At 46.2% G+C, this 17,158-nt stretch overlaps 1 protein-coding gene across 2 annotated transcripts in view; it reads right to left on the bottom strand.

Annotated features, from left to right (window-relative positions):
- LOC106575406 (unconventional myosin-X) overlaps positions 1 to 17,158 on the bottom strand; it is an 89,601-nt gene that overhangs the window by 6,585 nt on the left and 65,858 nt on the right. The window contains exons 12-33 of one of the 2 annotated variants that reach the window (XM_082963471.1): positions 16,945 to 17,091; positions 16,633 to 16,733; positions 14,424 to 14,490; positions 13,926 to 14,018; positions 13,338 to 13,598; positions 13,138 to 13,218; positions 10,102 to 10,226; positions 9,625 to 9,742; positions 9,075 to 9,497; positions 8,582 to 8,848; positions 7,878 to 8,447; positions 5,567 to 5,690; positions 5,159 to 5,297; positions 4,853 to 4,957; positions 4,651 to 4,746; positions 4,270 to 4,363; positions 4,106 to 4,161; positions 3,869 to 4,011; positions 1,992 to 2,186; positions 1,643 to 1,915; positions 1,233 to 1,381; positions 675 to 823 (exon numbers count right to left, since the gene is read on the bottom strand). In XM_082963471.1, coding sequence (XP_082819597.1) covers positions 675 to 823; positions 1,233 to 1,381; positions 1,643 to 1,915; positions 1,992 to 2,186; positions 3,869 to 4,011; positions 4,106 to 4,161; positions 4,270 to 4,363; positions 4,651 to 4,746; positions 4,853 to 4,957; positions 5,159 to 5,297; positions 5,567 to 5,690; positions 7,878 to 8,447; positions 8,582 to 8,848; positions 9,075 to 9,497; positions 9,625 to 9,742; positions 10,102 to 10,226; positions 13,138 to 13,218; positions 13,338 to 13,598; positions 13,926 to 14,018; positions 14,424 to 14,490; positions 16,633 to 16,733; positions 16,945 to 17,091 — 3,776 coding nt within the window. Of the gene's footprint in view, positions 1 to 674; positions 824 to 1,232; positions 1,382 to 1,642; positions 1,916 to 1,991; positions 2,187 to 3,868; positions 4,012 to 4,105; positions 4,162 to 4,269; positions 4,364 to 4,650; positions 4,747 to 4,852; positions 4,958 to 5,152; positions 5,298 to 5,566; positions 5,691 to 7,877; positions 8,448 to 8,581; positions 8,849 to 9,074; positions 9,498 to 9,624; positions 9,743 to 10,101; positions 10,227 to 13,137; positions 13,219 to 13,337; positions 13,599 to 13,925; positions 14,019 to 14,423; positions 14,491 to 16,632; positions 16,734 to 16,944; positions 17,092 to 17,158 lie in introns of both variants that reach the window. The other variant, XM_082963470.1, reaches the window with a different exon arrangement.

The following is a 17,158-nucleotide window of genomic DNA, read 5'->3' as shown; positions in this document are numbered from 1 at the left end:
GTGATGGGTTCTGACTTCTAAAGTTGAAATATGAAATGTCCTTGTTCGTGGTACTGAGGGAGAGAGGGGAATGCAGAACGTTTTCTGTCAGAACATGTTAGACATCAGGTATCCTATGGAAAGGAGACACAGTCCGGTTTCAGTTGTTGTATTTTGAAAGACTTGATACACCGGAAGTGAATGGTTATCTGTAGGAGGAATGTAAATGGTGGGGTCAATTAAAGGTTGGATATGAGCCAAGGGCTTGGAATATTACTAAGTAAGGGTGGATAGCTGTGGATTAGGGAGGAATGTGGGCTGAGGTCAGGTCCGGTCACATTTTAGGGAGAAGGAACAGTTTATTACCCACATCACTTAACTTCCTGCCTAGCAACAAATAAGTCATGTTTAGAGAAGAGGAGGAGACTTCACCTAAAGTAAGGTATATATACTTGTGCTGGTGGGAACATGTCTTTGTCTGTTCAGCTGTTTGACCCATTAGGTGAATAAACTTGGTTTGAGCTTTTCCAAGTTGTCTGTTAGGTTCTAAATAAACCCAGTAAAAACTAACACCTGGGACACGCACTCACCTCTTGGGAACACACACACACACACACACACACACACACACACACACACACACACACACACACACACACACACACACACACACACACACACACACACACACACACCTTTTGAGGTGGAAGCGCAGGTATCTGAGGATGGTCCGGCTTGGGAGGAAGGTACAGCTCATACAGGTGAGGAGGTGCCAATGAGCCCGCTGATTGGGCTGATTGGGCTGAGGCACGTGATTGGTCTGCTTGATCACCTGACAGTATACCTGGAGAGAGTGGAAAGAGAGTGAGTGAGTAGGAGAGTGTTTGTATGCGTATGCGCCTGTGTGTGTGTGTGTGTGTGTGTGTGTGTGTGTGTGTGTGTGTGTGTGTGTGTGTGTGTGTGTGTGTGTGTGTGTGTGTGTGTGTGTGTGTGTGAGTGTGTGTGTGTGTGGCTCTATGTGCACCCGTATACACTCTTAGAAAAGAGGGTTCCAAAAGTGTTCTTCAGCTGTCTCCATAAGATAACTATTTTTGGTTCCAGGTAGAACCATTTTGGGTTCCATGTGGAAAGGGTTCTACCTGGAACCAAAAAGGGTTCTTCGAAGGGTTCTATTACGGGGTCACCTGAAGAACCCTTTAAGGTTCTAGATAGCACCTTTTTTTCTAAGAGTGTATGTGCCCATGTGTGTGTACCTCGTCTCGGAGAGGTCTCAGGTCCTGACAGGTCTGCAGTACCCCCCGTATGATAGGAACAGGGTCTGCCAGAGTCTCCATCTCCTGAAGAGAGTTAAACACTCGGATCGCTTCATCCTGAAGACTGGCATAGCCCTGCTGCCTCTGGACTGGAGGGGAGAGGAGGGGAGGAAGGGAGGGAGGAAGGGGGAGAGGAAAGGAGGGGGGGAGAGGAAGGGATATAGGGGGGAGGAGAGGAAGGGATGGAGGAGATGGGGAGAAGAAAGGAGGGAGGAGGGGGAGAGAAGGAAAGAAAAGTTCTCATCAAATTCATTCATGTTCAAGTCAGTGACAGTATCAGGAGGATTACCAGGAAGTGACAGTACCATGTTTATGATGCAGGCTGTATTGTGACGGTCCACTCTACTTACTGACTTCTCCGTAGGGTAGTGGCAGTAGGGGGGAGTGTAGAGGGTGCTGAGTGTATCTGAGGATGGGATTCCTCCTGTAGGTCTGCTCCACCGCCTCAGGGTTCAAACTGCTGTCCTTGATATCTCTGATGAGCTGTAGTGTCGGTGTTTCTATGGGTGTCTTGCTGTCTATCACAGCCTGTATGGCTGCTATCCATCTCAGAGCTTCGTTCAGCATCTTGTTGTAGAGGCGATACGAGTGCTTCCTACCGTGCACTACGATGTTCCAGTACCCTACAAAAGACAACAAGGGCATCAGTATAGACCCTACCCCCGATCCCCTACACCCTCCATTCCTTCCCTCTCTCACCTGTCTCTCTGTGCACTCGTTCCTCAGGTTGAAAGACAGAGCAGAGGGAGTTGAGGACCAGGGTTCCCATCTTGGAGGAGTTTCGCTCAGAGCTCTTGTAGTAATCCAGGGAGTTATGGGTTAACACGAACCAGCGTTTCTTCAGCTTCAGAACATTACTCTTAGTTCCTGTCTTCATCTCCTTCTGGAGCCAACCTAGGGGTAGGAGGGAGAGAGAGAGAGGAGAACGATACAGAGAGAGAGAGAGAGGAGAATGATACAGAGAGAGAGAGAGAGGAGAACGATACAGAGAGAGAGAGAGAGGAGAATGATACAGAGAGAGAGAGAGAGAGAGAGGAGAACGATACAGAGAGAGGGAGAGAAAGAGAGGAGAATGATACAGAGAGAGGGAGAGAGAGAGAGGAGAATGATACAGAGAGAGAGAGAGAGGAGAACGATACAGAGAGAGAGAGAGAGGAGAATGATACAGAGAGAGAGAGAGAGGAGAACGATACAGAGAGAGAGAGAGAGGAGAACGATACAGAGAGAGAGAGAGAGAGAGAGGAGAACGATACAGAGAGAGGGAGAGAAAGAGAGGAGAATGATACAGAGAGAGGGAGAGAAAGAGAGGAGAATGATACAGAGAGAGGGAGATAAGAGCGAGAGAGAGAGGAGAGTGATACAGAGAGACAGAGGAGAATGATACAGAGAGAGGGAGATAAGAGCGAGAGAGAGAGGAGAGTGATACAGAGAGAGAGAGAGAGGAGAACGATACAGAGAGAGGGAGATAAGAGCGAGAGAGAGAGGAGAGTGATACAGAGAGAGAGAGAGAGAGGAGAATGATACAGAGAGAGGGAGATAAGAGCGAGAGAGAGAGGAGAGTGATACAGAGAGAGGGAGATAAGAGCGAGAGAGAGAGGAGAGTGATACAGAGAGAGAGAGGAGAACGATACAGAGAGAGGGAGATAAGAGCGAGAGAGAGAGGAGAGTGATACAGAGAGAGGGAGAGAGAGAGAGAGAGGAGAATGATACAGAGAGAGAGAGAGAGAGAGAGAGAGAGGAGAGTGATACAGAGAGAGAGAGAGAGAGAGAGGAGAACGATACAGAGAGAGACAGAGGAGAATGATACAGAGAGAGGGAGATAAGAGCGAGAGAGAGAGAGGAGAGTGATACAGAGAGAGAGAGAGAGAGAGAGAGAGAGGAGAGTGATACAGAGAGAGAGAGCGAGAGAGAGGAGAACGATACAGAGAGAGACAGAGGAGAATGATACAGAGAGAGAGAGAGAGAGAGAGAGAGAGAGAGAGAGGAGTGATACAGAGAGAGAGAGAGAGAGAGAGAGGAGAACGATACAGAGAGAGACAGAGGAGAATGATACAGAGAGAGAGAGATAAGAGCGAGAGAGAGAGGAGAGTAATACAGAGAGAGGAGGATGAGAGAGAGAGAGAGGAGAGTGATACAGAGAGAGAGAGGGAGAGGAGAGTGATACAGAGAGAGAGACAGAGGAGAATGATACAGAGAGAGGGAGATAAGAGCGAGAGAGAGAGGAGAGTGATACAGAGAGAGGGAGATGAGAGAGAGAGGAGAGTGATACAGAGAGAGAGAGAGAGGGGAGAGTGATACAGAGAGAGAGAGTGAGAGAGAGAGGAGAGTAATACAGAGAGAGGGAGATGAGAGAGAGAGAGAGAGCAAAGGTATCACTTGTGGGCCATCATACAATAACTGTGTGGTTGAGTTGTGTACCAGTGTTGTGTGTGGGTGTGTAATGAGTAACATTGTCTGAGACCTGAAGACTAAAACGGTGCACAGTAGACCTATGTTCCAACTCAGTCAGACACACACGTGTGTGTATGTGAGTGTGCCTCTGTGTGTGTCTCTGTGTGTGTTTGTGTGTTACCCACCCCGAACCAGGAACTCCTGTCCGTCTATCTTGGTGTCTCCTTTAGGTTTCTGCAGCAGGCTGATCCAGTGGTGCATCTCCTCCGGAGTGTCAGTGTTACAGTGGATCACACGGTTCGCTGTGATGATCACAAAGGAGTTGGGCCTGGACACACACACACACACATTTAGATACCGATACATAACACACATCTAATTTATCATCCCAAACCCTGCCAACCACAGGAACTAGATCATACCTGTCTGGGTTGTCAGAGGCACAGACTGAGTCAATCAGCCCCACGTCCAGAGTTCCCTATAACATGACATGACATACTCTATTATTATGGCATATTATGGTATAACACGCGTGGGGTAATTATAACATGTGTATAACATGGTTAGAAGCTGTGTAGACTCTGACCACAGCGTTCTTGGGGTTGGCCTGTTCATGAGACATGTCCATCAGCTGCTCGGGAGTGTACACATGAACCTTACTGAGGACGTTATACCACGCGCTAGAGAGAGAGAGAGGGGGGGGAGAGAGGGAGAGGGAGGAGGGTAGTAAGAGAGAGAGGGAGAGAGGGGAGAGAGAGAGAGAGCAAGAGGAGGGTAGTAAGAGAGAGAGGGAGAGAGGGGAGAGAGGGAGAGAGAACAATTTCAGATGAAAATTGACATTACTGTTCTATTCATTGGCATCATGTCTCCCTTCTCTGTGAAAATCCACAGATCTGAATCCTAGGGTTCTAAGAGGTTGGTTATTAGAGGCCAATAACATAAGTCAAACACTTTGGTGTCTCCATACCTGGCGTCTTCTGGCGACTCAGCAAACACCTGGTACGTCCTCTCATCTGTCACGATGTTCAACGCATTCTCCTTCTCATGGTTGTTCACGATCTCTCTGTGAGGAACAGAGAGGGAAGGAAATACGTTTTGCTTTGTCAATGAGTTACATTGTGGATAGGGCTTAAGACTAATACCCACAATGCATTGCTCTAGAGTCTTACTTGGCGGCGCGGATGTCGATGGTTCCCTTCAGTTTCTCCTCGCTGTCGTTGTCAAAGTACATCAGTTTGTGTTCCCTCAGAACAAACCATCGCATCTTCCAGTTCCTGCAGGGCGAGGTAGGGTGTAGGGGTTAACACACACACACACACACACCACACACACACACACACACACACACACACACACACACACACACACACACACACACACACACACACACACACACACACACACACACACACACACACACACACACACATACTCCCCTCTAATCCCCCTCTAAACAAACAGACACACACCCCAACCTGCGGGACAGAGTGGACAGTCCTCCTCCCTTCTTATGGAGCCAGCCAGACTTGAGGGACTCCTGTTTGGAGCGGAACCACATGAAGGTCTCATCCTTCAACACACACCACCGCCTGCGCCATGGGATCATCAGACCAGCTGAGAGATACACACACACACACACACACACACACACACACACACACACACACACACACACACACACACACACACACACACACACACACACACACACACACACACACACACACACACACACACACACACACACACACACACACACAGTATCATGCATGTTTATTATGCCACTACGACCAGTTAAAGGGATGGGAGAGAAACATGGGCTGTGTGTAAGTGCTGTGTATGCGTGTGTTTGTGTGTTTGTATGTGTGTGTGTTTGTACTCACCCTTCATGTAGAGGTAGCTATGGAAGTACGGAGGTCCGTTCCCGTTGAGAAGAGTGACCCTGCCGTTGTGTACCTCCTCATCGGTGTCCAACAGCCCATCATGCTCATCATCACTCTCTATGTACTGGACAACACAGATATATATACCTCAATATCTATCTATCTATCTATCTATCTGTCTGTCTGTCTGTCTGTCTGTCTGTCTGTCTGTCTGTCTGTCTGTCTGTCTGTCTGTCTGTCTGTCTGTCTGTCTGTCTGTGTCTGTCTGTCTGTCTGTCTGTCTGTCTGTCTGTCTGTCTGTCTGTCTGTCTGTCTGTCTGTCTGTCTGTCTGTCTGTCTGTCTGTCTGTCTGTCTGTCTGTCTGTCTGTCTGTCTGTCTGTCTGTCTGTCTGTCTGTCTGTCTGTCTGTCTATACAGCAATATAACACACTAACACCATCATCACTCACTCTAAACGTACTGGACACAGTTAGCTTATACAATTATTATATACAGTTGAAGTCGGAAGTTTACATACACTTAGGTTGGTGTCATTAAAACTCGTTTTTCAACCACTCCACGAATTTCTTGTTAACAAACTATAGTTTTGGCAAGTCGGTCAGGACATCCACTTTGTGCATGATACAAGTCATTTTTTCAACAATTGTTTACAGACAGATTATTTAACTTATAATTCACTGTATGGCAATTCCAGTGGGTCAGAAGTTTACATACACTAAGTTGACTGTGCCTTTAAACAGCTTGGAAAATTCCAGAAAAATATCGTACTTTTTGGAGAAATGTCCTCTGGTCTGATGAAACAAAAATAGAACTGTTTTGCCATAATGACCATCGTTATGTTTGGAGGAAAAAGGGGGAGGCTTGCAAGCCGAAGGACACCATCCCAATCGTGAAGCACGGGGGTGGCAACATCATGTTGTGGGGGTGCTTTGCTGCAGGAGGGACTGGTGCACTTCACAAAATAGATGGCATCATGAAGATGGAAAATTATGTGGATATATTGAAGCAACATCTCAAGACATCAGTCAGGAAGTTAAAGATTGGTCACAAATGGGTCTTCCAAATGGACAATGACCACACGCAAAATGGCTTAAGGACAACAAAGTCAAGGTATTGGAGTGGCCATCACAAAGCCCTGACCTCAATCCTATAGAAAATTTGTGGGCAGAACTGAAAAAGCGTGTGCGAGCAAGGTGGCCTACAAACCTGACTCTGTTACACCAGCTCTGTAAGGAGGAATGGGCCAAAATTCACCCAACTTATTGTGGGAAGCTTGTGGAAGGCTACCCGAAACGTTTGACCCAAGTTAAACAATTTAAAGGCAATGCTACAAAATACTAATTGAGTGTATGTTAACTTCTGACCCACTGGGAATGTGATGAAAGAAATAAAAGCTAAAATAAATAATTTTCTCAACTATTATTCTGACATTTCAGATTCTTAAAATAATGTGGTGATCCTAACTGAGCTGAAACAGGGAATTTTTACTAGGATTAAATGTCAGGAATTGTGAAAAATGGAGTTTAAATGTATTTGGCTAAGGTGTATGTAAACATCCGACTTCAACTGTATGTATGTGTATATATATATGTGTATTATATATATATATATATATATATATATATACACACACAGGTAACTGCCAAAATAAAGAAAACACTTTAGTAAATAAGGGATACAAAGTGTACTGAAAGCAGGTGCTTCCACACAGGTGTGGAATTAACATCCCATCATGCTTATGGTTATGTATACAAATGGTGGGCAGACCCAGTTGCCCATTATTTTGGTGACCATGGCTAGAAGAAGAGATCTCAGTGACTTTGACAGAGGGGAGACTGTTGGGGCACATTTGGCAGGAGCTTCAGTGACAAAGACTGCTTCAACTTGCTGATGTTTCACGATATACCATGTCCGTCTCAGTCACCAGATCTCAACCAAATTGGACAATTATGGGAGTTTCTGAAGTGGCGCCTGAGACAGTTTTCCATCAACAAAACACCAAATGATGGAATTTATTGTGGAAGAATGGTGTCGCATTCCTCCAATAGAGTTCCAGACACTTGTAGAATATATGCCAAGGTGCATTGAAGATGTTCTGGCTCGTGGTGACCCAACACCCTATTAAGACACTTTATGTTGGTGTTTCCTTTATTTTGGCAATTACATGCACATCCAATATGCCTCATAAATATACACAGCAATAACGTGTGAATGTGTGTGTTTGTGTGTGTGTGTCTGTGTGTGTGTATGTGTGAATATGTGTGTGTGTATGTGTGAATATGTGTGAATATGTGTGTGTGTGTGTACTAACTGAGTCAGAGCTGCCCCTGTATGATTCTATGCTGGCGTTGGTACACGTGGACTTCCTCAGAGCTTCTTCCTCTGTCATGGCCGCGCTGCCTCTGTTGCTATTCTGCCCGGATGCGGAACCATCGTCTCCCGCGGTGACAGAGCCCTCCTCCTCGTCGTAATCTGATTCGCCGCTGTCCACCGGCATGCTGTAGATCGGCTCCTCCCCTTCTCCGAGGCTCAAGATACTCTCTGTCCTCCCTCCATCACCCTCTTTTTTCTCCCCCTCTTTTCCTTTTCCTTCCCCCTCTCCAGGAGGCAGTGGTGGGGGGGGAGGTGGGGGAGGGACGGGAGTGGGTGAGGATGAATCGAGGGGAGGGGGAGGTGGTGTAGCAGTAGAGCCCTCAGCGAAGGCGGGTGGAGGGGGCGGCAGGTGGGCGAACATATCCTGGTCCACGGCAGCGTCAGCCTCGGCTGGAGGAGGGAAGTCTGGGAGGAGAGGGACAGTGCACTCCTCCTCGGCATGGAAGCCCTCGTCTACCTCCTCCTTCTGGGTTACGGCTGTGGCCATGCCTGGGTCCTCCTGGAGCCGCTGGAGGACAGGGAGAAAACGGGTTAGTGTCAGGGCAGATAAGGCCAGATATGTTTTAAGCATATCCAACTTGACACAGGAGGGGGACACAGAAGAACAACCTCAACACTCTTCAGGAAATACGGAACACCAACCTCTGCGCTAGCGCTAGCAGCGGTGGCTAAACTGGGATCCAGACCTCCAAAGTCCAGGAGGTCGATTAGTTCTGTGGCCTTACGAGAGGCCTCCTTCTTCAGCCTCTTGATCTCTGCGTCCCGGCGTAGCCGGAGCTCCTGCCTGGAGGACTCACAGAGCTGGGAGACCCCATCCTCCCTCTGTTTCTGCAGGCGCTCGATCTCCAACTCTATACGCAAGATCTCCTCCATCTGACGGGCCTCTTCTTCCGTCTTTCCTTCCTTTTTCTGGAAAGGGAGAGAGGGAGGAGGGGGAAGGCGGAGGGAGGAAAGGGAGAGAGACACAATGGAGTGGAGAGGGAGAGAAAGAGAGGAAATGATAAAGAACGTCAGGTGTCATCTCATGTCTGATGACATGGATGAGCCCATTCCTATGATAGTCTATGGCCTCAGGACCAGACCATTTTCTAAAAGAGGGGTGAGCAGAGAAAAGAGTAGAGAAGAGAAAGCTCACCTCAGAACCCTGAGCGGCCTTTGCCTCTACTCCTCCCTCCTTCTCTCCTTCCACCTCTCCCTCCTTCTTCCCCTCGCCCGCATCCTCTCCCTTCTTCTTCCCCTCCTCCTGTTCTCTCTTCTTCGTCTCCTCCTCCTCTCTCTTCCTCCTCTCCTCTCTGAGTTTGCGGCAGCTTGCGCGGGCCACCTGTCCTCGTCTGTGTTTTTGGAGTACCCGCGTCGCCAAGCATCGCCGTAGAAACCATTTCCGTTGTATGTGGGTACGAAGGTACCCCTGGAGGGTGATGACGCTCCCCTTCACACGCTTAAAGTGCTTCCTGGCGGTGTAGGTGAGGATGTGAGCTCTGATGACCATGCCTGCTTTACGGCGAACCTCGTCTCTCTCTTTCTCCAGACGCTGTTCCAGAGACTCCTTCATAAACACCTAGAGGTCAGAGGTGTGACGTCAGGGGTGAGAGGTTGAGGGGTCAGGTGGGCAGGGTGAAATGTCACTTCAACATCTGTTGGCATCCACAGGTGTCAAGTCCACTAAAGTTCTGCTACAGTCTTACCTTGGTCTTTCCCAGCTGCCACTCCTTCTTGGCACGGTCATATTTGGTCAGTAGGTCTGTACTCCTCTTCTTATCATCCCCCGCTCCACTCACCTTCTCTTGCAGAATGATCTGATACCTGAGAGAGAGGAAGACAGGGGTGGAGAAAGAGGAAGTGAAAGAGTAACAAAGTTAAAACAAAGAAAGTTTATTTACATACACTAGCCCAGAGAGAGAATTACAAACAGAGAGGCAAAGGGAAGACACACACACACACACACACACACACACACACACTTACACAGACAGACACACACACACACACACTTACACAGACAGACAGACACACTTACAGACAGACAGACAGACAGACAGACAGACAGACAGACAGACAGACAGACAGACAGACAGACAGACAGACAGACAGACAGACAGACAGACAGACAGACAGACAGACAGACAGACAGACAGACAGACGCACACCAGACGCACACTGACCGGCTGAAGAAGTCTTTGAAGGTTCTGCGGACAGGGAAGCCGGCCCGGCGGATCTTAACTGTTTCTAACATTCCAGAATACCTCAGCTGGTTCAGAACCACTTCCGGGTCAAACACGCTAGGGTTCTACACGGGTCACAGGTCAGAGGTGTTTGGTTACAATAAGTTGTTCTGATATACATTTGTGTCACCCTATGTTCAAGGAGCTTGATGTCTGGTAAAGAGTGTCTTACCCCACACAAAGGTACACCATATACACTACTGGTCAAAAGTTTTAGAACACCTACTCATTCAAGGGTTTTTCTTCATTTTACTATTTTCTACATTCTGGAATAATAGTGAAGACATCAAAACTATGAAATAACACATATGGAATCATGTAGTAACCAAAAAGCGTTAAACAAATCAAATATTTTATATTTGAGATTCTTCAAATAACCACCCTTTGCCTTGGTGACAGCTTTGCACACTCTTGGCATTCTCTCAACCAGCTTCACCTGGAATGCTTTTACAACAGTCTTGAAAGAGTTCCCACATATGCTGAGCACTTGTTGGCTGCTTTTCCTTCACTCTGCGATCAGACTCATTCCAAACCATCTCAATTTGGTTGAGGTTGGGGGATTGTGGAGGCCAGGTCATCTGATGCAGCACTCCATCACTCTCCTTCTTGGTAAAATAGCCCTTACACAGCCTGGAGGTGTGTTGGGTCATTGAACTGTTGAAAAACAAATGATAGTCCCACTAAGCTCAAACCAGATGGGATGGCGTATCGCTGCAGAATGCTGTGGTAGCCATGCTGGTTAGGTGTGCCTTGAATTCTAAATAAATCACTGACAGTGCCACCAGCAAAGCACCCCCACACCATCACACCTTCTCCTCCATGCTTTACTGTGGGAAAAACACATGCGGAGATCATCCGTTAACCCACACCGCGTCTCACAAAGACATGCCAGTTGTAACCAAAGATCTCCAATTTGGACTCATCTGACCAAAGGACAGATTTCCACTGGTCTAATGTCCATTGCTCATGTTTCTTGGCCCAAACAAGTCTCTTCTTCTTCTTATTGGTGTCCTTTAGTAGTGGTCTCTTTGCAGCAATTCGACCATGAAGGCCTGATTCACGCAGTCTCCTCTGAACAGTTGATGTTGAGATGTGTCTGTTACTTGAACTCTGTGAAGCAGTTATTTGGGCTGCAATTTCTGAGGCTGGTAAATCCAATGAACTTCTCCTCTGCAGCAGAGGTAACTCTGGGTCTTCCTTTCCTGTGGCAGTCCTCATGAGACCCAGTTTCATCTTAGCGCTTGATGGTTTTTGCGACTGCACTTGAAGAAACGTTCAAAGTTCTTGAAATTTTCCGTATTGACTGACCTTCATGTCATAAAGTAATGATGGACTGCCGTTTGTCTTTGCTTATTTGAGCTGTTCTTGCCATAATATGACATTTTACCAAATAGGGCTATCTTCTGTATACCCCCCTACATTGTCACAACACTGATCGGCTCAAATGCATTAAGAAGGAAATAGATTCCACAAATTAACTTTTAAAAAGGCACAAATGTTAATTGAAATGCATTCCAGGTGACTACCTCATGAAGCTGGTTGAGAGAATGCCAAGAGTGTATAAAGCTGTCATCAAGGCTAAGGGTGGCTATTTGAAGAATCTCAAATATAAAATATATTTAGATTTTTTTTGGTTACTACATGATTCCATATGTGCTATTTCATAGTTTTGATGTCTTCACTATTATTCTACAATGTAGAAAATAGTAAAAATAAAGAAAAACATTTGAATGAGTCGGTGTTCTAAAACTTTGGACCGGTAGTGTATACAAAAGTATGTGGACACCCCTTCAAATGAGTGGATTCAGCTAGCCTCTCCTGTTGCTCACATGTGTATAAAATCGAGCACACAGCCATGCAATCTCCATAGACTAACCTTGACACTAGAATGGCCTTACTGAAGAGCTCAGTGACTTTCAACGTGGCACCTTCATAGGATGCCACCTTTTCAACAATTCAGCTTGTCAAATTTCTGCCCTGCTAGAGCTGCCCCGGTCAACTGTAAGTGCTGTTATTGTGATGTGGAAATGTCTAGGAGCAACAACGGCTCAGCCGCGAAGTGGTAGGCCACACAAGCTCACAGAACGGGACCGCTGAGTGCTGAAGCGCGTAAAAATCATCTGTCCTCAGTTGCAACACTAACTACCGAGTTCCAAACTGCCTCTGGAAGCAACATCAGCACAATAACTGGTCATCAGGAGCTTCATGAAATGGGCTTCCATGGCCGAGCAGCCATAGATCACCATGCGCAATGCCAAGCATCGGCTGGAGTGGTGTAAAGGTCGCCGCCATTGAACTCTGGAGCAGTGGAAACGCGTTCTCTGGAGTGATGAATCACGCTTCACCATCTGGCAGTCCAACGCACAAATCTGGGTTAGGTGGATGCCAGGAGAATCCTACCTGCCTGAATGCATAGTGCCGACTGTACAGTTAGGTAGAGGAATAATGGACTGGGGCTGTGGAAATCTTAACGCTCCAGCATACAATGACATTCTAGACGATTCTGTGCTTCCAACTTTGTTTGGGGAAGGCTCTTTCCTATTTCAGCATGGCAATGCCCCCGTGCACAAAGCAAGGTCCATATAGAAATGGTTTGTAAAGATCTGCGTGGAAGAGCCCTGACCTCAACCCCATCAAACACCTTTGGGATGATTGGAACGCCGACTGCGAGCCAGGCCTAATCACCCAACATCAGTGCCCCACCTCACTAATGCTCTTGTGGCTGAATGGAAGCAAGTCCCCGCAGCAATGTTCCAACATCTAGTGGAAAGCCTTCCCAGAACCATTGAGGCTGTTATAGCAGCAAAGAGGGGACCAACTTCACATTAACGCCCATGATTTTGGAATGAGATGTTCGACGAGCAGGTGTCCACATACTTTTGGTCATGTAGTTTATGTAAAGTGATAGGTAGGACTTTTGGGGTTAATATAGATATGTAGTGTGAAAGACATAGATATGTAAGAGATAATGCTAACCTTCTCGTTGTTGGGTTTGATGCAGCGCACGAAGAAAGGGTTGGACACACTCAGAGTGCCCATGAGGGAATGGAGAGAGTCCTGAGAGATAGACACAGAGAATCAGTACACACACACACACACACACACACACACACACACACACACACACACACACACACACACACACACACACACACACACACCCCCCCTTCTCTCACCCTAAACTGTGAACTGACAGTAGGCTTGCGTCTGGCTGTTCCCATCTTCAGAGTCTCCTCACTGTTCCTGCTGCCAACTCTCTCAAACAGATCATAGATGAAGTCCAGTCTGCTCTCCTTCAGCATGTTGAGGATGTCGTCTCTGAACGTGTCTCTGTTCTTCTCCAGAACCCCGGTGACATCATACAGAACCTCTCCAGCATAGTGCCTGATGCCAAACTGATGGTCAGCCAGTCGAGGCTTCACATAGTAAGGGTTTGTCTTCAGAGGGAGGAGGAGGCAAGTTATATCCCACCATATTAATGAATGTCAGTCACATAGTAGCATGTGTATGTGTGTCACAGGAGGCTGGTAAGGGGAGGACGGCGCATAATAATGGTGGAATAGAGTGTATGGATTGCTATCAAACTATGTGTTTGAGGAGTTTTATACCATTAAGTACACTCTGTTCCAGCCATTACTACGAGCCAATCCTCCCCAATGAAGGTGTCACCAGCCACCTGTGGTGTTTGGTGTGTGTGTTGTGTTGGGTGGGGCGGGGCGGGGTCGTTTGTGTGGGTCTGTGTGTGTGTGTACTGTATGACTCACAGAGTGCCTGCTGTGTAGTTTCTCCAGCAGTGTGAAGTCTGTCCCTTTGGGGAAGCGACTCTCCTCGTTGACCAATGCTAGCATGCCAAGTTTCTGGCGGAGAGACACACAACCAAAACATCAGATTAAATCTACTTCCCATTAACATTACATCAGCCCCAGTGTTGGGCTGAATCCTAAATAGCACCCTATTCCCTATATAGTGCACTCTTTTTGGCCAGAACTTCATGGGCCCAAGTAATGGACTAAATAGGGAATACAGATGTAGGATCTTAATTTGGTCACCCTGTAGCAGGAGAACTTTCTTGCAATACTGGACATTTTAAACTTGTAGTGTATTTGAGATTTAAAAAGGCTTCTGAAGTTTGTAATTTTCACTTTGAAATGTCATCAGACTTGATTTTCCCACATAATAATTCACATAATAACAATCCACTGGCTCAAATTAATATCCTACATCTGTAGAATGCCATTTGGGAGACAACTTTGGTCTCTTACCTTCTCTATGAGGTCCAGACACTCAGCGTTATCCATCCAGTCTATTGCTTCCCACCGGACTCCCTCTCTATGGACACACAGCGTTATCACAGGTAGAGCCCAACGTCGTTTCTGTTTCAGAATATGTGTGTATATCTCAGCGTGTGTGTTTGTGTGTGTATATCTCAGTGTGTGTGTGTATATCTCAGTGTGTGTGTATCTCTCTCTCTCTGTGTGTGTGTGTGTGTGTGTGTGTGTGTGTGTGTGTGTGTGTGTGTGTGTGTGTGTGTGTGTGTGTGTGTGTGTTGTCATTACTGTCCTGTGAGGATCACAATGGGTAAGATCAGCTTGGCAATGATTGACAATAACCAGACCTTCTCTCACCCACAGAAAAAGGGAGAAGGGTACTGGGCCGTTTTGACAGTTGTAAAGTTTACACCCTGTTGTAAATTACAGGAGAAAGGGGGGCTCTTTCTCCCCCTTTAGTATCAACCAAAGGAATGTCTTTGTTTCACAGACAGTTTTCCCTCTTAAACTCTAACACAGTCAAAAGTGGATACTGGATCAATATTTCTAACATAAGAATGTAGGGAATGGTCAGTGGGGAGCTATAGAAAACTAATGTCATATTGTTTTTTATTTTGTGATGTCATTAAAACGGGTATAAAATAAATACTGTAACTTGAAAAGTATTTACACTACAGGTATGAAGTCTCCATCCTTAACGTTGTGTATATAATATGAATAATTCTGAAAGTATTTTTGTTAAGATAGGAATGTGATTTTAGGAGGTATGAGAGAATCTATCTCCTATAAACTGTGCATAGTAAGTAACCACGCCCGAGTGAGGTCGGAGAGCGTGTCAGACTGATGGAACAATCCCCTTTTGATGAGAGTGCATAAAAAGCATTGCCAACGAAATGAACATTAGACCAGGAAAGACGAGGAGTTGCAGCTCACGTCTAAAGTGGTTTAAATCCTGACTATCAACACGAGGAGGAAGAGGTGAGAAGCTCACCTCAGACAATCGCTGGCACAGTTGATTGGCTGTCCTAAGTCAGATATCGAGAAAAACTCATCTAAGTGAGACTATCCTACTACGCTCATCACCAATGGGAACTGTCGACATGGCTGGCTATTTTCCAGAGTGAACAACAGTAGAAGAGACCGATCCGGACCCCTTCGGACAATCAGAGCCTTACCAGCGTGCTGCTGAAAGGCCAACCCACATCCTTCCTAAGAAGGCCTGATTCTGACTGAACAAAGGCACTCACATGTAAATACATTCATGATTTCTTATTCCAAACGGGCGGCGGTTTGTGTGCAACGTATATGATTAACGTGAGAATAGTTCTAAAATGTATCCACGATAAGTGTCCCTTTTTCTCTCGCTCTCTCCTCCCCACCCCTCTTCATTCGTTGTGTATAAGCCGCCATATTTTGTCAGTCCATATATTTTTGTCTTATGTAAACGGTGTATGTTTATTCTGTGTTATTATTTAGTTAGCTAATAAATAAATCATTCAACCAATTGGTGTAGCACTGAATCATAAGTAAGACTGGGGTTTTTGTAGATACAGGAGGTTACGACTGTTCAGAATGATGACATAAGAGGTAATGATTAATACGTTGACTGTTTTATGGATGGAATAGGTTAAGACCATTCGAATTTAATTCGGGATATGGTAACTCTTTAAACAACCTCTTCCGTGGTGCCCCAAATCCTAATGAGTTAATTGTTACACAATTAATTTAAATCGGGTAATAATTAAACATAGCTAGTGGATTAAATAAATAACAGTCATCAGATTAATGAAGGTAAAGTCACCACAGTGTGTATATATCTGTGTGTGTGTGTATATATCTGTGTGTGTGTGTGTGTATATATATCTATGTGTGTGTGTGTGTGTGTGTATCTATCTGTGTGTGTGTATATAGCTATGTGTGTGTGTGTGTGTGTGTGTGTATATATATCTCAGGGTGTGTGTGTGTGTATATCTCAGTGTGTGTGTGTGTATATCTCAGTGTGTGTGTGTGTATATCTGTGTGTGTGTGTGTGTGTGTGTGTGTGTGTGTGTGTGTGTGTATCTGTGTGTGTGTATATCTGTGTGTGTGTATATATCTGTGTGTTTGTGTGTGTGTGTGTGTATATCTCTGTGTGTGTGTATTTCTCAGTGTGTGTGTGTGTATCTGTGTGTGTGTGTATGTATATCTGTGTGTGTGTGTGTACCTGTTGTACTCCAGTTGTTCCAGAGAGAAGATGTGTTTGTTGAAGTACTCCTGCAGCTTTTCATTGGCGTAGTTGATGTTGAACTGCTCAAACCGATTCACCTAGAGGAACAACACACACACCTTTGAGATATGGAGAGAAAGAGTGTGTGTATGTGATTGTGTACCATATGCGCGTGTAGTGTGATAGCTCAGTGGGATAGAGATTAACTGGTTTCGAACCGTCAGCCATACGTGCATGTGTGCGTGTGAGTGTGTGTGTGTGTGTGTGTGTGTGTTGGACAACGATGGAAGTTGGAATAGACCACCTCACCTGGAAGTTCTCGAAGCCAAAGATGTCCAGTATTCCGATGGACTTGAAGTTGTCTTTCCCTCTGATCTTCTGGTTGATCCGGAGAATGATCCAGGAAAAACACTGGGAATACAGAGCCATGGAAACAGAGTCCCGGGAATCCACCGCCTGGGAGGGAGAGAGAGAGAGAGAGAGAGAGGGGGGAGAGAGAGAGAGGGAGAGAGGGGGGAGAGAG

Source organism: Salmo salar, chromosome 17 (assembly GCF_965601325.2).
Source record: "Salmo salar chromosome 17, fSalSal1, whole genome shotgun sequence".
Classification (NCBI taxonomy): Eukaryota; Metazoa; Chordata; class Actinopteri; order Salmoniformes; family Salmonidae; genus Salmo; species Salmo salar.
Note: the sequence above shows the minus strand (reverse complement) of the source record. Positions and strands in the feature narration are given on the sequence as shown.